Raw genomic sequence first — 19,633 nt, forward strand, 5'->3', positions numbered from 1 at the left:
GTACCTTTACCCTAGCCCCATTACAACCTTGGTAAAGACCCTTTGATTTTGGTATTTACTTATTCACAGTAGCGAAGATATGATTTATAAGCAAGCTTATGGTGAGCGGGTCTTATGCATTTGCTTTGAGGGATTTGTTATTTACCTAATATACACTTTGAGCGACTTGAGTGATCCCTGTGAGGCATTGATTCATGATGTTGGTGTTGAGTTGTCATTTAAGTTACTCATGCATTAATATTATTTCCATTCTTTGTTAATGATTTGTAATTTGATTTATGATTGAGTATCCTTTGAGATGTGTTGAATACTCTCTGTTGTGGACTAGGGGCATAAACTGAAATGAATTGCTAACTGTAGTTTTGTGGGTTGAGTTGTTAATTGCTTGAGGACAAGCAATAGCTTAAGTGTAGGGTAATTTGATAAGCATAGTTTTACACATATTTGCTTGCATATTATTGCGTCTGTTCTTAGCAATTATTGTGCTTTTATTCCCAGATCACCCGTGTTTTATGTTCTTTTGCATTTCAGGAACATTTATAGGACCATCATCGTTGTTTAAGCAATTATAGATCAATACGTGAGGAAACGGACGAGAATTCATCAAGATCGGACAAGAGCCCGCAATGCATACATTGAGCACGGCCTGGACTCTGGCCGTGCTCAACCATTGGCTTTGATTCTTGAAATTGGCACTTTGGCACGGTTTCCGTAGCCACCACGGCCTTCAGAACGGCCCGTGGTGGCCAACACGGGGAGGAACACGGCCCGTGGTGTCCAACACGGGGAGGAACACGGCCGTGGTGAAACCCTACTTGGTGAGATCCATAGCCATGACGGCTTGGACTTGGCCGTCACGACCAAAGACGGCCTTGAACACGGCCGTGCTGCGTTAAATATATAAGAAAAAAATGAGTTATTCTTAAGTAGGAAGGGGGGAGAAAGAGTGACATTGAGCCCTAGTGGCTGGTTCGGATTCTGCACAATACTGAGTGCGAGAGAGAGTTGCAGTGAGTAAGAATCCCGGAATCGTAAGATTCCGAGTGCAAAACAGTAGTGGAGCAATTCAAGAGGCAGTTTGGGAGATTAATCAAAGTGTAGATCCAGATTTGGAGCTGTTCATCCAATTCGAGAGAAAAGGGTGTACATGTTTTATTTTCATTATTCTTTCATTGTAATTGATTTCCTAGATTGTTTTAAACATGAACATGTTTAGCTAGACTGATTTAATCCATTGGGATTTCTTTACTATGTTGGCTTGATATTATATTGTTGGATTGTTTGAGTTGGTTTTGTATTCTTCTTGTTTTCAGTATGAATAAGATTATGCATTATTCATGAGACGTTGTGAATTATGATGTTTAGATAGCTTTATGAGATTGAGAAATCCGTTTGGCAATTGGAACTTTGAATAACAAGAACTGGTTAATAATCGCTTAGAGATAAGGATAATTAACTAGCCGGATTAAGAATTAACAAAGCTTAATAGAGGCGGATTAAAGCTTAATGCTAATTTAAGAATCAATCGTTAGGAAGAGATTCCAACTTTAGGTTATTAGGTTTAGGAATTCGGTTATCTCGAGAGAGAAACCGAATTCGGTTAAGAATTCGTCCACGGGTAGCATAATTAGACTCACTGATCCTTTATCTTTTTTTTCGGATGCAACTAGTTTAGATTCCCTTTGGGTTTGTCTTCTTGTCTTGATTATTTCACTTATCAATTACTCCTGCATCTCCCTTAGAACTTAGCTCGTAGTTAATAGTTAGTTTAGAATTTATTCATCATCCATTTTAGGTTAATATAACAAAGAACAAAGAAGTAACTCTGGGCTTTCGCTTTCCCGAGGAATACGACCTTGATACTCGCCATTAGTGCTAGACTGCATCGATAGGTACACTGCCTTAGATTGTAGCTAACACGAGTAGCACACATCATTCATCAAAGCCCAAATAGAAAGCAAATTAATTCCTACATATTGTAATCAAGAAATAAAGAATTAATAGAAAAAAAAGATCTCAAACTATTCACGGATGATAAGTAATGAGAATCTTCTATTTGAATCTTCAATCTTGGAAAATAAAGTTAGACTTGATGTTCTTCCTTGGATAATAACCAATAAAACTCTAAAAATGAAAGAAAAATAAGTTTTCACTCTAAGAAATGAAAGAAATATAAGTTTTCTAATAGTCTGTCTTTCTAGAAATAGAGTAATGACTTCTAGAAATGGAGTAATGAAGGAACGTCAAAAAATGAGACCTAAAAGATCCTTAAATAGTAAAATAAAACAATCCATACAGGGACCACATGGGTAGCCATACGGTCGCTTGGCATCTTTGACTTTTTGTAGCTTTAGTTATCACTTTTGTGTCATATGGGAAAGTGATATGAGGGTCTAAGCTTCCCGTGTGGAGCCTTTTTACAATCTACTACTTTTCACAACTGACATGGGAAGCCCACATGGTCATATAGTCCCCGTGTTAGATTAAACTTGGATAAATATGCTTTTTCTTTACCAGATTCACATGCTTTTGTATTCCATTCAACTCCTTAACATGTATTATCCTTAAAATTCCTAAAAGAACTAAAAACCAAGCTTGAATAAATAAATCAAACTCAATTGAAGGTGGAATTAATATAAAATAAAGCTCAATAGTAAGTGCTTCTAGTACTTATTAGCAATAATCAAATGTATCCCATATCATGGGTTATGGTGGAGGTTGAGAATAAGGGGTGGAAGTGTTTATCGATAAAGTAAAGGATGATCTTGACCTTGGTGAAGGAAGTGGACTAGTTGTAGCCAATGATATACAGAAGGTAATTGTTTCTTAATTTGCATTTTATTATTTAATTGGATTTAATAATTCAGTTAAATTGTACTTATTTTGTTTTAAAATGGAAAAAGGGTTAAATAAGGGTTGTTTATTAGGAAATACTTGGGGCAGAGCATAAAATGCGTGCTCGACACATATGATAAGCATGGAACAAGAAATGGAAAGGAGAAGAGAGAAGAAATTTATTTTGCAAGTGTGCTTACTAAACATTTGATGCACTGTTAAAGAAAAAATTGAACAAGCTTAGTGAATTAGGAGATGGAATGATTCAGGATTTGTTATGCTATCCTTATTAGCAATGGTGCATGGCATTTTTTAAGACAGATAGAAAATGTGTTATGGTGGAAAATAATAGGTTAGAAACCTTAAATGGATGGTAATGATGTCCAAAAATAATGACGCTGAAGAGATAGATCCTCAAGTTGCCAAATCCTCTAGATAGATAGAAAAGCAGCCTCAGAGGACATGGACTTGATGTTCAAGGGAGCCTCTGATGCTTAAGTTAGCAATCATGAAGTACTATGAACTTAGAGAGGAAGAAAGAGAGAGCTAGTTGTAGTAAATAGTGTGTAAAAATGTACCTTGCTTAATAATAAGCTTGTTGTATATATAGTACAGAAATAATTGTCTCTTAGTATGCTTAGCTTCTTCATTATTACTATAATAGTTAATAATAATTGCCAAGTGTAACTGCCGTACTCTAATACTTGTATAAATATCATTAAGTAACCGTCAGGTATTTCAAAGGTTCCTTTGAATGTTCGAATCTTTGTGGATCCTCCAAGCTTAATCCTTATCCTTTATCTTCACAAATTCGGGATTCGCTAAAATGAGGCGTCATCATTAGCCCCCAAGAGTCTTAAGATACATTATTTCATACGTGTCTAGTGGAGACTTCCCCATATTATCAAACCTTTTTTTACTGTTAAGATACAAAAACACATGTCACGTTCTCATCACCATTACCAGCACTCTTTAGATCATGGCATTAATTTCCCTTTCTCAAAGAAATCGTGCCCTACACCTTTTACCTTACTTTAACTAAAACGCCTCAATCATTTTTATAGCTTCCTTAGCTTCTCATTTCCCTTTTTTAGTCTTTTACCTTTTATGGTATGTATTAGATTCTTAGTTAGGATATCTATACTTTTCTTTCTTCCTTAGTTATTATCTACATTCACCATTCTTTCTTAACTATTTTGCCTTCTTGCTTTTGTTCAAGGACTATCTTTCCAAGCAATTCTTTATGTCCTTCCTCTTAAAATCTTTAATAGTTAATAATAGGAGAATTGCAAGCAGCTTTGCACACCCTTCTACTCCTGCTAGAAAGTCATTGGAGGATTTTGCCCCTAAGGTTTCCCAAGAGGATATTGATGCTTTTAATGTTATGTATGCCATTCCTTTGGGTTATACCTTATTTTTATACAATTCCTATTTTAGGGCGGAACACCCTCCCCTTTCCAGCTCCTTAGTATTTTTTTGGGAATAGTTTAAAGTTGGTCTTTATTTCCCTCTTTCTGGTCTCCTATTAGATTTTTTAAAATTTTATCAGATTCCCGTTGCGCCCTAATTCCATTCATATGATATGTTTTCTTTCAGAACTTTTTAGGATAAAGGGTCGAATCCCCTTTTTAGATGATTTCCACCACCACTTCTCTGTTTCTAAGTGTGACTCAAGCTCTTTCATATATACTAGTAGTCTAGCAAACTATAACTCTCATGTATGACCTTCCATCCTCTATCAAATATTAAAGAAATTTTTTTTTCTTCATCCATCATGACTTTACCTTTGTGGACTTGCCCTCCTCTTGGGCTCCTCTTATTAGGAAAGCAAGTAGAGCTCCCCTTGTGAGAGAAAATTCTTTGTTCTTAGAAATGTTACTGGCAGAGTGCCAGTCTAAACATCCTCTAGTTAAGGACTATGTCAAGAAGTTTATTCAAAACTTCCTCTCTCTCCTAGTTTCTATTCCTCAAGCAATATTTAGCCTTGCCTCTTCTGATTCTAATGAGAATGTAGATTCATATTACAAAGATGAGGGTCTGAATACGGCCGTTGGACATTCTGAGACACTCAAGGTATTCATCATTTTATTAACCTTGATGCATTTTAAACATATGCACTTTTTATTTACCTTGCTGTTTCTTTGTAAATATGGACCCCGGCTTGTTCTTCAAAGGTCTGAGTTTGAAGAAGGAAGCTTCCCCTTCCTTTTCTGAATCTTTGACGATTCTTTCCTTGACAGCTAGTGAAAAATCTCATTGCTTCAAAGTTCCTTTCCCGAGAGGTAAAGGAAAGAAGATTTAAGCCTACTCTTCATTCTATAAGGACCTGCTCTAAAGAGGCTAAGTCTAGGGAGGGAGCTTCCGCTTCAAAGAAGTCCAAGTCTAGCTTTCTCAGTCCAATAGGATGGTTGTCTGTCAATTTTGCAATGGCTACTATCACCAACTTTGAGTCTGCCAAGATGGTCACTAAGGACAAATTCCAAGCAGAAGCCAAAGAGCTTCAAGCTTTGTGTTTTGCCATGATCTCCTATTATCATCAAGCGGTTCCAGATGCCAATCTCATAGTTGTTGATGAAATCAATCTTCAAGATTTATCAGCCTTTGTCCTTATAGAGTACAACGCTCAAGACCCTAATCTAAAGGAGGCATCTGAATATAAAGGAGAATAAACTTTCAAGGTTGTTGATCTTGAAATGGCTATTCATCTTGATGATGGGAAATTTTTTCCATAACCTCTTTATAACTTTTGAAAATCTTTCTTTACATACAACGATTTTGTTTTTTCTTGGGGCATGGTTTCCTCATAGATTGAGGCATGGTATCCTTGGGATTTTTCTCTTTTGCTACATTGTACAGATACTTTTCTTATCTTATATATGCCTCATCGTATCTAGTTGACTAATCCTTTATGATATGTCAACAAATTAAAACTTTTCAATTTATAAGGATGACAATTATATTGAGTCTTCGGATATTCGTTGCCATTGCCCTGTCTTGGTAAGGTTCTTGGCTTCAACTTTTTGAGGATTCTTCTGAATAGGTCTTCAATTTTCTAAAGTTGTTTTAAGGTTGCCCTCTTTTAATGAGGCTTTTGATGTTAAGTCTTTCAAGGATCTATTATGGAACTTTTAAGATTGTGAGGCTTTCAGTATTACCTCGTTATGGGGAGGTTTTAATTTTAAATCTTTAAGGACTTGATATAAGAGTTCAATGTCTTAAAGTTTTAAGGTTGCCTCATCATTGTGAGGTATTTAACATTGAATCTTCAAGGATTCGCTCAAGGACTTTAATATCTCAAACTTTTTAGCTTTGCCTTATCATGGTGAGGTCTTTAACAGTGAATCATCAAGGATTCGCTCAATGACTTCAGTATCTTAAAGTTTTAGTTATGCCTCATCATGCCAAGGTCTTTAACATCGAATCTGTAAGGGCTCAAGGACTTTAATATCTTAAAGTTTTAGCTTTGGCTCATCAAGGTGAGGTCTTTAACATTGAATCTTCAAGGATTTGCTTTAGGACTTCAATATCTTAAAGTTTTAGCTTTGCCTCATTAAAGTGGGGTCTTTAACATCGAATCTTGAAGGATTCACTCAAGGGCTTCAATATTTTGAAGTTTTAGCTTTGCCTCATCAGATGAGGTCTTTAATAATCAAATCTTCAAGGATTCGCTCAAGGACCTAAATATCTTGAAGTTTTTAGTTTTCCTCATCATGGTTAGGTCTTAAATATCGAATCTTGAAGGATTTACTTAAGGACTTCAATATCTTGAAGTTTTTAGTTTGCCTTATCATGGTGAGGTTTTTTGACACCCAAAATTTATGAAGTGCTTTGTCGCCTCTTATTCTCGAGGTCTTTTGTCACCCCAAGCCTATGAAGTGTTTGTTGCCTCTTATGGTAAGGTATTTTGTTACCCCAAGTCTATGAAATGTTTGTTGCCTCTTATTATAGAGGTCTTTTTGTCATCCTAAGTCTATGAGGCGTTTGTTGCCTCTTATTATAGAGGTCTGTTTTTAAACATTCAATCATATAAAAATAATTGCTTAAAGAAAAGGATAGTCTTTTATTGCTTCGTCAACTTACTATGTATTCCCATCTTGAATACCTTATCAAAAAACCTAAGTATGTAAACCTCAAGGAATAAAACCATTGTCAACACCCATTTTCCAAATCCAGATATCGAGGGAATTACAAAAAGCTTGATGATGAAAGTTACTACCTTTCTCATATCTCGGGACATTGAGGATGGGCGAATCCAAGTAAGGATTGAGAATAATTAGACTTAAAGTTACTTATCTAGAATCAATTTAGATCCAATTAATATAAAAAATAAGTATGATGGGTGAAACTGTAATTTTTATAAGTTTAGAGCCTAAATTGTCAAAATTTTCAAAACTTCTTACACGTTAGAGCCAACCGGCTCTGCGTGCAACTGAATCGGCTCTACACAGAGTCGAATCAGCTCTACATAGAGTCGAACCGGCTCTACACATTGTCAATTGGCTAATTCTCAAAATTTGATGTCGTTTTATGCATATTTTGACTTTAAAAGCCAAAAGTTGATAAAAAATAAGATTCTAGAAGGTATTTAATGATAATTGATAGATTTTATTGATAATTATTTAAACATTAAATATTTATTTATTGGATATTAATAACCGATAAAGGATATTTTTTTCTTTTGAAATAATTGATACAAATCTATCTACTCCTTTAGGGTTTCCTAAAAATAGTAGCTTTATATATATATATATATATATATATATATATATATATATATATATATATATTTCATTATAACTTAATTCCAAGGTTACCAATTATCATCAACTTATAGCAATTAATATCAATTCCCTTTCTGTTCATTTTAATAAATAAAGGTTTTTTGATAACTTTAGTCATAGGCCATTAAGAAAGAGCTCAATTCAGGAAAGTATTTTGATTGAACGGTAGAAGCTTGTCCAAATCCTAAACAACGTTAGATTCTCATATGATCTTCTATTAGACCGCTTCATCATCTCCTGAGACTCGCAGAACAACCATCTATGGTGACAATTTGAGGGTTCCCCAACATCCATCATCATCCACATCACCTTTTCCATTAAATTAGTTCTTATGTTCCTTTATGATTTTAGAAACATGACTAAGATTTCCTTTGTTTATTGCTTTCTTTATGTGTTTTATGTGATTAGAATAGGATTACTTATGAATTAACATGCTCGACATTGAACCTGATAATAAGAACATCTAAGGTTTGAATCTGTTAATATGTCTATCCTTTAGTTTTAGATTTGTTTAGTCAAATGATTAAGATTGCATATTAGATTTGTATTTTCTTTATGTATTTTGAAATTAAATTAATTTTTAGGGTTTTCATAATTAAAACTTTAAATTTATCGTTTTCATTTACTGGCAATCTTTTTCAGGGTTTATATGATTTTCTTAAAGTTTCTACTTAGTTCGATATTATTTATTCTTTTTGCTTTGTTTTTCTTGTATTTTAATCAATCTTTTAATCTCCTATGCACGTGGATTCGGCTCTAGAATGTGAAAAACTCAAGAGATTGGAAAACCAACTAGAAAAAGCTACTAGAGTTGATCGGCTTAGTGTAAAGCCAATTTGGCTCTGCGTTGAGCCAATGGCTCTATACCTTGAGTCGGTCAGTTGTTCAAATTCTAGCCCCAATTTTTCGTGTTTTTGATTATTCTAGTAATATCTGGGTATTGTACTTAGTTTTAGGTATTATTTTTCTTTCAACTTCTTAGTTGTAGGAGGCTTGTGATAACTAGATTTAATTTTATGTTCTTTATTTTTGCTCTATGTTTAATTTCTAGATGACAAATGCACTAGCTACCCTATTGTCAATATGAGCTTTGTACATAATTGATTAGTAAATTAGATTAATAACTTTAAACATCGGTTGGGCTTAATAGAATGGATTAGTCCTAAGAAGACCTCACATGCTGTGTTTTATGCTTGTAAACATCAGGCAAAAGATACAAATATGCCCTTGAACTTATTAGAAAAGTCCAATTAAGTTCTCATCCTTTTTTTTGGCTCAATTAAATCCATTAACTTTTATAAAAGGTCTAATTAAGTTCCCATCTTATTTCTTAGCTCAATTAAATCCATTAACTTTTATAAAAGGTCTAATTAAGTTTTCATCTTATTTCTTAGTTCAATTAAACCCATTAACTTTTATAAAAGATCCAATTAATACATAATGCTAACAGCGTCCAAAATGCCGTTAGCCCATTAACTTTTATAAAAGGCCCAATTAACCCATAATGCTAACAGTGTCCAAAATGCCATTAAGTGTAACGGTACCATTATTTTGAAAGCGCGAATAATAACTACTATGATATTTTAAAGTCATGCCTATATCACGTGACGAAGAGAAAGCCACTTCTTCTTTCTTTTTACACAATTAATATCTATAATCCCTAATTTATAAAGAAGAGTAGTGATTTTTTTGCTCACGTGAAATGGCAACAACATTTTCATCTTCTTCGTCATGCTCATTTATAAGTAAAGGGTGAGTACAAGTTGTTGAGTTAGATTACATCCCACCACTTCCAATATATTTTTGCAATACAACCACAAAGATGTACACTTCATGTAGGGAGACCAGTCCTAGAAGGAGGTTCTATAATTGTGAGAGCTATAATGTAAGTTAAATAAAGAAAAAGAAGTGGCTTTCTCTCTATCATGCGATATAGGCGTGACTTTAAGATATTCAAAGCTGTTACTATTCACGCTCTCAAAATAATGAGACCCTTACACTTAATGACATTTTGGACGTTGTTAATATTAGGGGTTAATTGGACCTTTTATAAAAGTTAATGGTTTTAATTGGCTAAAAAAAAGGATAGGAACTTAATTGGACCTCTTATAAAAGTTAATGGGTTTAATTGAGCCAAAAAAAGGATGAAACTTAATTAGATTTTTGTAATAAGTTCAAGGTCATTTTCATAACTTTTTTCTAAATATAAAATATTGTGTTTATAGGGAATAGCCCGTTAAAAAATAAAATTAAAGATTGAGATACACAAATAAGAAAGTTGGCTTCTGGATCCATCTCTAGATTCATGGCGTAAGATTACCTATGGAACCGAGAAATGTAACTCATTAGTAAATGTATCGCGGTGAATTACCTAGGTGGTAACTCCCATCTTTGCCCTAGTTTCTATGACTAGTTAGAATGTTTTCGATTAGGTTGAAAAGCCTTACAGTGTTGTAGTCACTAAAGACACTTCAATGCACGCCCGAGCTGCCGCCCATAACCATACTTAGGAAAAAGAGTAAATTCAAGGGTTGGCATCCGACCTTTACTAATAGAACTTCTATAGATGATCAATGTTCCAGTACCTTGGGACACAGATTCCTTTTAAGGTTTCAAGTTGAAAGGCCCCACTTCTAGTTGCTTTCAGGATTCGGTAGGGACCTTCCTAATTCGCCCATAAGTCTCCTTTGCCCATGTCTACTTTCCTTAGGACTAAATGTCAAATTTGAAGCAAGCGGGGTTTTATGTTTGCATCATATGATATGTGGCTATTTTGTTCTTATAGGCAACCTCCCATAGGGATACATCATCTATAATTTCTTTAGCTAAATCAACATTTGTCCTTATCTAGTTGCTCTTGTCAGCATCATCCACATATGTTGACCTAAGAGTCAATTGATCTCTATTTTAATCTTAACTAAATTAAATATTGCTAACATCATGTTTGAGTGTCTATATGACAGTGCATTAAAAGATTTCAGATTAGCCAAAGCTTCCTTAAAGTTTTAAGAAAGTATTGTAAACAGACCCAAAAAGCGTGAGGGCGCTCTCAGAGTGCAATAGCGCTTTTTACATGGTCAAAATCATTCCAGTTATTAAATATTCCATCTGAAATCTTGCCAATGACAAAGTGACACTTGGCAATCAAAGAGTCAAATCCTCAAGAAGCACGAGGGCACTCTAACTCAAAGCTTAAGACTCAAAATGGCAGTTGATATCGTAATGAGAAGCGCAGGGGCGCTTCTAAGTGCGAAAAAGCCAGGTGCGAGGGTAGTTTTCACAATTAATGTAAAGTCATTGAGATAGCAACCATTAAGTCAGAGCCACGTGTCTGGAGCTGTTAGAGCCCCAACATGTCTTTTTAGAAAGCGCGAGGGTGATTGAGAAGCGCGGGGGTGCTTTTCATGAGGAAACTTTTTGCCAAGTCATCTAATTTGTATTAAATGAGTTTTGGACCCTTTGGAACGTCTCTAAGAGGTAGGTATGAGTATAAATACTCTTAAAGACTTAAGAAGTAATTGTGTGATTGTGTCTTATCCAAACTCTTACAAATTTATGTCTCCATTTTCTTCTTTGTAAAGTGTATTAAGTTGAATCTTGTTGTTCAACTAAAACTCTAAAGGGTTATTGTGTGAGCCTAGGCATTAAAAACACAAGAAATTGGTTATCGAGTAACCATTGATACTTAAGGGTTAAGGGGTTTAGTGAGGTTTGGTTCACTAAGGGAAGAGGTTTAGTGTCAGCCTTAGAAAACACTGAGTTGTTGTGTGAACTTGTAAAAGACCTTTATGTCAATCTTTCTAACCCCAACCCTTTTCTAATTTTGTTTACTCTTTCTGAAATCCTTATATGTGACCTAAAATTATTCCATTCCACAATTTGAGATCACCAATCCAATCCCTCTTCTTGGTTCTAAGGACAATAACATATTTGACCCTTGCCGTAGATATCCTGATTTCAACTTGGATTACAGCCTCATCCCATAGGCTAACTTAAACAGGTTTCTTCAATAGCTCTCCTTGGAGATGTCTTATAAGCCTAGATAAAATTTAGGAGTTCTTCTGCCTAGCTTCCCTTTAACTGATCTAGTCTTTTCCTCAATTCCTACAAGATAGTTATGTTAGTTACTTCTATTAGTCCATTAGTTTTTGGATGTGCCACAAAAGTGAATATGAGCTTATCCCTAAATTTTTGCATAGACTTTTGAATCTTTCATACTTAAATGTTTCCCATTATTTTTTATAAGCATATAAAAGATCCTAAACCGATAGATTACCGCTTTCTTAAAAAAATCTTCAATTCTTTTCTCTGTAATCGTTGCCACCAACTCGACTTCTACCCATTTAGTCAAATGATCTATTGCAATAATTACAAACTTCCTTTACCTCGATAGCTTATGAATGGAATCACTATCTTTCTGATATTTTTCACATTTTTTTACCAAATCTACTACATCAGCCTTAATGGTTGGCTAATAAAATCCTTGTAATAGAGCTTTCCTTATGATTGTCCTTGCTCCCTCGTGGACACCATAAACTCCTTCATGTATTTCTCATAAGACATATCTTCTTTCCTCCAAAGGAACACATCTAGACCAAGGATGAGTCAAAGATCTCTGATAAAGGATACCTTCATATCAGGAGTAGTTAGCAGCTTTCCTTTGGATCTAATTAGCTTGAATCTTATCCATGGAGAGCTCTCCTTATTCTAGGTATTGAATAATTGGTTTCATCCAACTGTCACCTTCTCCTATAAGATTAACTTCCATTTACTCTATAATTAGATTGTTTTGAATCTCCTTTAACATTATAGAATGAAATAGTTCTCCATTTTCTGATTTTGCCACTTGATCAGCTTCAATGTTATCCTCTCATGGCCATTAAGTGTACGAAGAATAGCACGAAGATGGGATTCGCCACCCAGAAATTCGCCACGACACTTTTTCTAATTGAGTGGTGTTTTTCGATTCCATAACGAAGCTTTGCCACATCTAGAGATGAATTCGGAAGCCAGCTTCTTTATCTATGTATCTTTGTCTTTAATTTTATTGTTTAATAAGCTATTTTCTATAAATGCAACAGTTATATTTATACACATCAAGCACTAGAACATGTGAGGGCCACCCAACTCTAGCCCATTTTATTTAAGCCCAACCCAAATTTAGTTAACCTATTTTACTAATTAATTATGTATAAGGCTTTTCTTAATCTAGCCTAATTCACAAGTTTTGCTTTAATTACAAGCCTTTAAGTCTAGATGGATTATTTTTTATGCAAAGGCCCAAATTATGTGATCTTGAACCTAACATGCCTTAATTAATTATAATTAAAGCATGCAAAGTCCACTAGGTCTATAGTGATTTTAGGTTTAGCCTAATTACCATCTAATTAGCCTAATGGGCTACAACATTCATGTTGGGTCCAATTGTTAACCTAGGGTCTGGTGTTCAAGTTTTAATTAGGCAATCAATTTGTAGTTATTTGATATTTATCAAGCATAAAGCAAAAATAAAAGGGCAAAAAATTAAAACCTAGCTATTATAATCTTTCTTATAACAAAAAATGAAGGAAAAAACCTAAATACTAAGTATATTATGTAAAATCGCCAAAAGAATACATTGAGAACTCAAAAATTAAGCCAAAAGTGCACACAGCCAATTGGATAAGGGCATAGAGCCAATCGGCTCAACGCTGAGCCGAATCGGCTTTGCACTGAGCCGATCAGCTCTAGGGGCCTGGATTAGTCTTTTTATGGATTTCTTCACCTTTTCATTCCTAGAAGCCAATTTTTACATGCACAAAGAGTAGAAAATTTGATTAAAATTTATAAGATTGAATAGACAACATAAATAATGGAATTAAATAATTAAAAGCTAAAAACATGCAAAGTCTAAAAATTAAAAAATTGACAATAAGTGAAAATAACTCCCTAAAGTAGATTCCCAATTTTAAATTGCAATCCTAGAAATCTAATCCAAATAAACACAACAAATTAATTATGTTTCCCTAATCATTAAACTAATTATATTTAAAACCCAATATGAGTTATAGCATGTCAATTCATAAGAGAAGAAAACATATTCTAATCACATGAATCTTATGAAATAATATTAGAAACACCCTAGGCATGTTTTTATATTCATAAATAGATAACTGATAGGGCAGGAGGTGTTGATGATGTAGATATAGGAGAACCCTTAAGTTGTCATTGTTGATTATCGTTCTACGAGTCTTAAGAGATGAGGAGGCAGATGAATCAAAGATAGGTTGAGAATCCAATGCGGCTTAAGATTTAGAAAAGGACTATTATCGTTCTAAAAAAAAATTTTCTAATTCTAGGGTTCTTTCTTAGTGACAAAAAAACTCTATGCAAGTTTTTCTCTCAAAAGCTATTGTCTTCCAAAAATCTCTCATGATGAAAATTGTTAAATGAATATAACTCTAGTGATTGATGGTTGTAGCTAACCCTAGACATAAGATATACTATTCTATTCATAGAGTTAGGGTTATAAAACCCTAAAAGTTATAATGATATGCTTCAAAGATTTTCTCTTTATCATTCAACAATATCAAAAAAATCTTAATAATTATCACAAATAATTTCTAGAAACCTATGTTTATATTTTGGTTGTTTAAATATAAAAAATACACGTAAAATGGTGTCAAATCGTGAAAAATAACCAATCAGCATTGTGTAGAGCTGACCGACTATGCAGAAAGCCAATTCAGATTTATATTAAGTCGATTGGCTCTGATAGAGCCGATTGGTTCCGAGGCCTAAAACATTTGGAAAATTATGGCAATTTAGTCCTTAGACTTGTTGAAACTATCATTTTACCCCTCAAAGTTAATTTTTCTAATAATTAATAGAAAAGTGATTTTAATTTAATTATTCATAGTCCAACTTAGATTCACTCGTCCTTAATCTCCCGAAACTCGAGAAAGGTAATAACTTTCATCATAGAGTTTTTCATAATTCCATTGATATTTGAATTTGGAAAATGGGTGTTGATAGTACAACAAAGACTTTCTCTAAGTCTTTGGTATGATCCTCTAGCTTAACACTTTTGAAAATAATATCATCCATGTATGCAACAATACATTCCTACCAATTTGTTCTTTAAACATAAAATTTACCAATCACTAGTAAGTGGCTCCTGCATTTTTAAGTCCAAATGACATTTTGATTAGCAATATGTTCCTCCTTCTATGATGAAGGCTATTTTTTAGCATCATCATCTAGTTTTAAAGGAATTTGATAGTACCCCTGTGCAGAATCTATAAAATTATACAACTTAAAGCATGTTGTTGCATCTACCATCTGATCAATACTTAGCAAAGGATAGTAATCCTTAAGGCATATTTTGTTTAAATTAGTAAAATCAACACACATACGATACCTCCCGCTAGGCTATTTTACCAAGACAATATTTATCAACCATTCAGGATAATGAACCAATAAATCCTACATGCAACAACTTTCCTACCTCTTGGGCTATAGCTTCCTGCTTATCTAGTGCGAACCTTCTCTTTTTTTGTTGAACTGGTTTTACTTTAGGATTAAGATTTAATTCATGCACTATTACAGCTGATCAATGCTTACTATCTTAAAAGCCTGGGTGGCAAAGGCTGAGATTGCTTTTAAGGACTCTCTTTATCTATTTTTTAACTTGCTCACCAAATTCAGTGCCTACTTTCACTATCTTATCAATGTTGAGTTCTAAATTGACTAGATCATCTATTAGCAAGGTTTTGTCTTGATCTTATTCCTTTCCACCTTTCTCTAGGATTTTGTCAATATGACAGCTTGGCCTAAAGAGCGGTCCGACGAGGCGGGAAGTGAATGCCGAGGCAAAGAAAAGATAGGATGCCTGGACAAGGAGCGGCTTCTGGCAGACTTCTAGGGTGACAGCACTCTAAGGTACGGGGGTACATGAATAAATCGAATTGCACATCAAAATAGGGTGGGGAATGATTGATAACATATATGTAAAGAGTTGGAACTAATCACATGAGGTGCCTTTTAGTTGTTTGGCAGTGGAGTTGTAGGAACTCCAAAGTTAAACGTGCTTGGTTCAGAGAAATCCCAGGATGGGGGACCTCTTAGGAATTTCTCGAACCCGCCAAAATGATAAGACCATAAGGCTAGTAGGGGCCAAAGCGGACAATATCTCATGTGATGTGGTTCCGAGTCGTTACAAATGGTATCAGAGCAAGACCCCTCTAGTAGATGTGTGGTTCGAGGACAAACTAGGCGGAAGCTGGTGGACATGTGACAGCCTGGCCTAGAGAGTGGTCCGATGAGGGTGGGAAGTGAATGCCGAGGTAAAGAAAAGATAGGATGCCTGGACAAGGAGCAACTTCTGGCAGGCTTCTAGGATGGCAGCATTCTAAGGTACAAGGGTACATGAATTAATAGAATTGCACATCGAAATGGGGTGGAAAATGATTGATAACATATACGTAAAGAGTTTGAACTAATCACAAAAGGCCTTTTGGTTGTTTGGCCGTGGAGTTGTAGGAACTCCAAAGCTAAATGTACTTGGTTCAGAGAAATTCTAGGATGGGGGACCTCCTAGGAAGTTCTCGAACCCACCAAAGGGATAAAACTGTGAGGCCAGTGGGGGCCAAAGCAGAAAATATCTCATGTGATGTGGTTCCGAGTCGTTACAGTCAATAAGTAAGGATTCCTGACTTTTAGAGGAGGCTAAGGCATAACATTCTACCACCATGTTTTGATCTTCCTTGATAGTGACTACTCCCCCTTGAAAATATAACTCCATTAGCAAGTATCTAACATTGATGACAGCATTTGCATTGTAAAGGTAATGCCTGCCAAGGATAGCATTATATATAAAACACATATCAACAACATGAAATTAGGTTGTCTAAACCTTTACAAATCCCTCTTAGTCATCTCCTAGCTCTACCATAAGTTGTAACATTCTCTCTAGCCTGATTTGTTTGCCTCCTAACCCTACCAAGGGTATGGCAATTGGCTTCAGTAGCTTCTGTCAAGTTTGTAATGTCAACTGGTGGAATTTATTCATTCGAGGCCATTTTTGGAAATCAATCAAAAAAAGAGAAACTTTGATGTTTTCCAAAGCGGCGCCAAATGATAATGTCCAAAAATAACGACACCAAAGAGATAGATCTTCAAGTTGTCGAATTTTTGCAAAGACAGAAAAGTAACCTTAAAGGACTTAGACTTGGTGTCTAGAGGAGCCTCTGATGCTTAAGTCGGTAACAGTGAAGTAATATGTACTTAAAAAGAGAGAGAGCTAGTTATAGTAAAAAGTGTGTAAAATCATACCTTGCTTAATGATGAGCTTGTTATATATATAGTATGGACATAGTCTCTAGTATGGACATAGTCTCTTAGTGTGCTTAAGCTTCTTCATTATTACCATAATAGTTAATAATAATTTGTTAAGTGCAACTCTCATACTTTAATACTTATATAAATATCATTTAGTAATTACTAGGTATTTGAAATGTTTCTTTGAATGTCTGAATCTTCAGGGATCCTCTAAGCTTAATCCATATATCCTTTATCTTCATAGATTTGGGATTCGCTAAAATGCGGCGTCCTCGGTAGAAGCTGAAAATAATAAAATAAAGAAATAATCGAAACTAAAAATAAAAATTAAATAAACTATGAAAACTAAAACTAATAAAATGTTTCAAAACGAAAGGTTATAATATTAAAATTGAAAAATAAAATTTGGGGTGCCTCCCAAAAGCGCTTCTTTTTTATATGATGAGTCTTCTTAGCTGGACTCATGGTGAAAAGTAGACAAGTATGATCAATGACCATCCATCCTTCTTCCAAGCAAATGGCTTTAAGTATCCGCTTAGAGGGATAATCGTCAATTTCCTCTTCCCGACTGTCAAGCAAGCTGCCAATATGATGGGTAAAACTCGCTCCTTGTATAGTTGTACGTAGTCATGATGCACTAGGGGCTCTTCCAATTTGAAAGCTGAAGTTTCACCAATTGGAATGATCGATGGTTGGGCAATTTCTTTAGGAATGTCAATGGTTTTCTCCAGTCCTTGGCTTGGTTCACTTGTTAGAAGAAACTCGAGCTCCTCCAAGACTTCTTCATTGGATAACTCATGGTCATCTTCCATCATTGAAGGGATATGTGGAAAATCCACCAAAAATTCCTGTAGCTGCAATTCAGCATCATCAACTGTACGTTCCTGTTGGTAGTCTTTCAGAGGAATCATGTTTGCCTCTTCCTTTTTTGGTTCTATCTCCCTGTTCAAAGAGTCCTCCTGCACATAAGCATCATCGTCAAACATAGTAGATAAACCAGAAAAATTCTCACCTGAACGCAAAGTGACGGCGCTCATATGTTCCACGGATTCAGTAGTGTTTGATGGAGTTTCAAATTGTTCTGCAACTAGTAACTTGAAGATCAAACCTACTTGATGCTCTATGTTCTCAATCGAGGCTTGTTGACTTTCAAGTACCCTCTATTTTTATTGGAATCTATCCTCAAGACTTGTAAAGAACCTCATCATCAGCTCCTCTGAAACTAACTCTTCATTTTGAATTGAAGGTGCAAGACTAGGCTGCTAATGTAGTTGCTGAAATCCTGGTGGTTCTTGGCCATCTAAGCTCCATCCAAAGGGCGAATGAGTGCTCCATTCTTGATTGTAGGTGCTTTCATACGAGTTATTTAGCCAGCTTCCCGCATAATTCACTTGTTCAAAGTTATAAGAATAATGAGAAACATCACTATACAATGGACAATCATTACTCAAATGTAAACCAGAACAGATTTCACAAAAATCTTGAGATGAAAGGATGGGAGTGGAAAGTTGATCGGTAGCCCTGCAGAACAATTCCACTCGAGCTACTAAGGCTGCACGAGTGTCTAAATTTTTAGCACTCTCTTGGTTCCTGATCCCATTCTCCAACACGTCATACAAAGAGTATGAATTTAGCATTGAATCTCCTTATCATTCACCACCTAAATCATAAACTTAAACTAAATAAATATGTACAAATAAAATAAAATAAATAACTAAATAAAAATAAAAACCATAAAATAATAATAAAAAATAATGGCTAAATTAACAAATAGCAAATTTCACTCTATTTTTCAAATAGTCCCCGGCAACGGCTCCAAAAACTTGATAGACTGTTTATGCAGCTACAATCTAAGGCAGTGAACCTATCGATGCAGTCTAGCACTCATGGCGAGTATCAAGGTCATATTCCTTGGGAAAGTAAAAGCCTAGAGTTACTTCTTTGTTCTCTGTTATATTAGCCTAAAATGAATGATGAATAATTTCTAAATTAACTAATAACTGCAAGCTGAGTTCTAAGGGAGACGCAGGAATGAATGGATAAATGAAACCACCAAGACAAGAAAGCAAACCCAAAGGGAACCTAAACTAGTTGGCAATTAAACAAAAGATAACATATTGATTAGTCCAATTATGCTACCCGTGGATGAATTCTTAATTGAGTTCGGTTTCTCTCTCGAGATAATCGAATTCCTAAATCCAAGAACCTAAAGTTTGATCTCTTCCTTAAGATTGATTCTTAAATTAGCATTAAGCTTTAATCCGCCTCTATTAAGCTTTGTTAATTCTTAATCCAGGTAGTTAATTATCCTTATCTCTAAGTGATTATTAACCAGTTCTTGCTATTCAAAATTCCAATTGCCAAATGGACTTCTCAATCACATAAAGCAATCTAAACACCACAATTCACAACGTCTCATGAATAATGCATCATCTTATTAATACTGAAAGCAAGAAGGATACAAAACTAAACTCAAACAATCCAACAATTTAATACTAAGCCAACATAGTAAAGAAATCCCAATGGATTTAATCAATCTAGCTAAACATGTTCATCTTTAAAACAACTAGGAAATCAATAATAATGAAAGAATAACAAAAATGGAACATATACACCTTTTTCTCTCGAATCGGATGAACAGCTTCAAATCTGAATCAGCACTATGATTAGCCTTCCCAATTGCCTCTCGAATTGCTTCA

General features: G+C 34.8%; 1 protein-coding gene across 1 annotated transcript; it reads left to right on the plus strand.

The window, feature by feature from the left end:
• Window positions 1-4,447: 4,447 nt before the first annotated feature.
• On the plus strand, window positions 4,448-5,741 carry LOC125370793. Its single transcript, XM_048377523.1, has 2 exons — window positions 4,448-4,908; window positions 5,076-5,741. Exons 1-2 carry the CDS (start codon window positions 4,708-4,710, stop codon window positions 5,502-5,504), a joined length of 630 nt encoding a protein of 209 aa, XP_048233480.1. The 5' UTR covers window positions 4,448-4,707; the 3' UTR covers window positions 5,505-5,741.
• The last annotated feature ends 13,892 nt before the right edge of the window (window positions 5,742-19,633 follow it).

This window comes from Ricinus communis, chromosome 8 (assembly GCF_019578655.1).
Source record: "Ricinus communis isolate WT05 ecotype wild-type chromosome 8, ASM1957865v1, whole genome shotgun sequence".
NCBI classification, from domain to species: domain Eukaryota; kingdom Viridiplantae; phylum Streptophyta; class Magnoliopsida; order Malpighiales; family Euphorbiaceae; genus Ricinus; species Ricinus communis.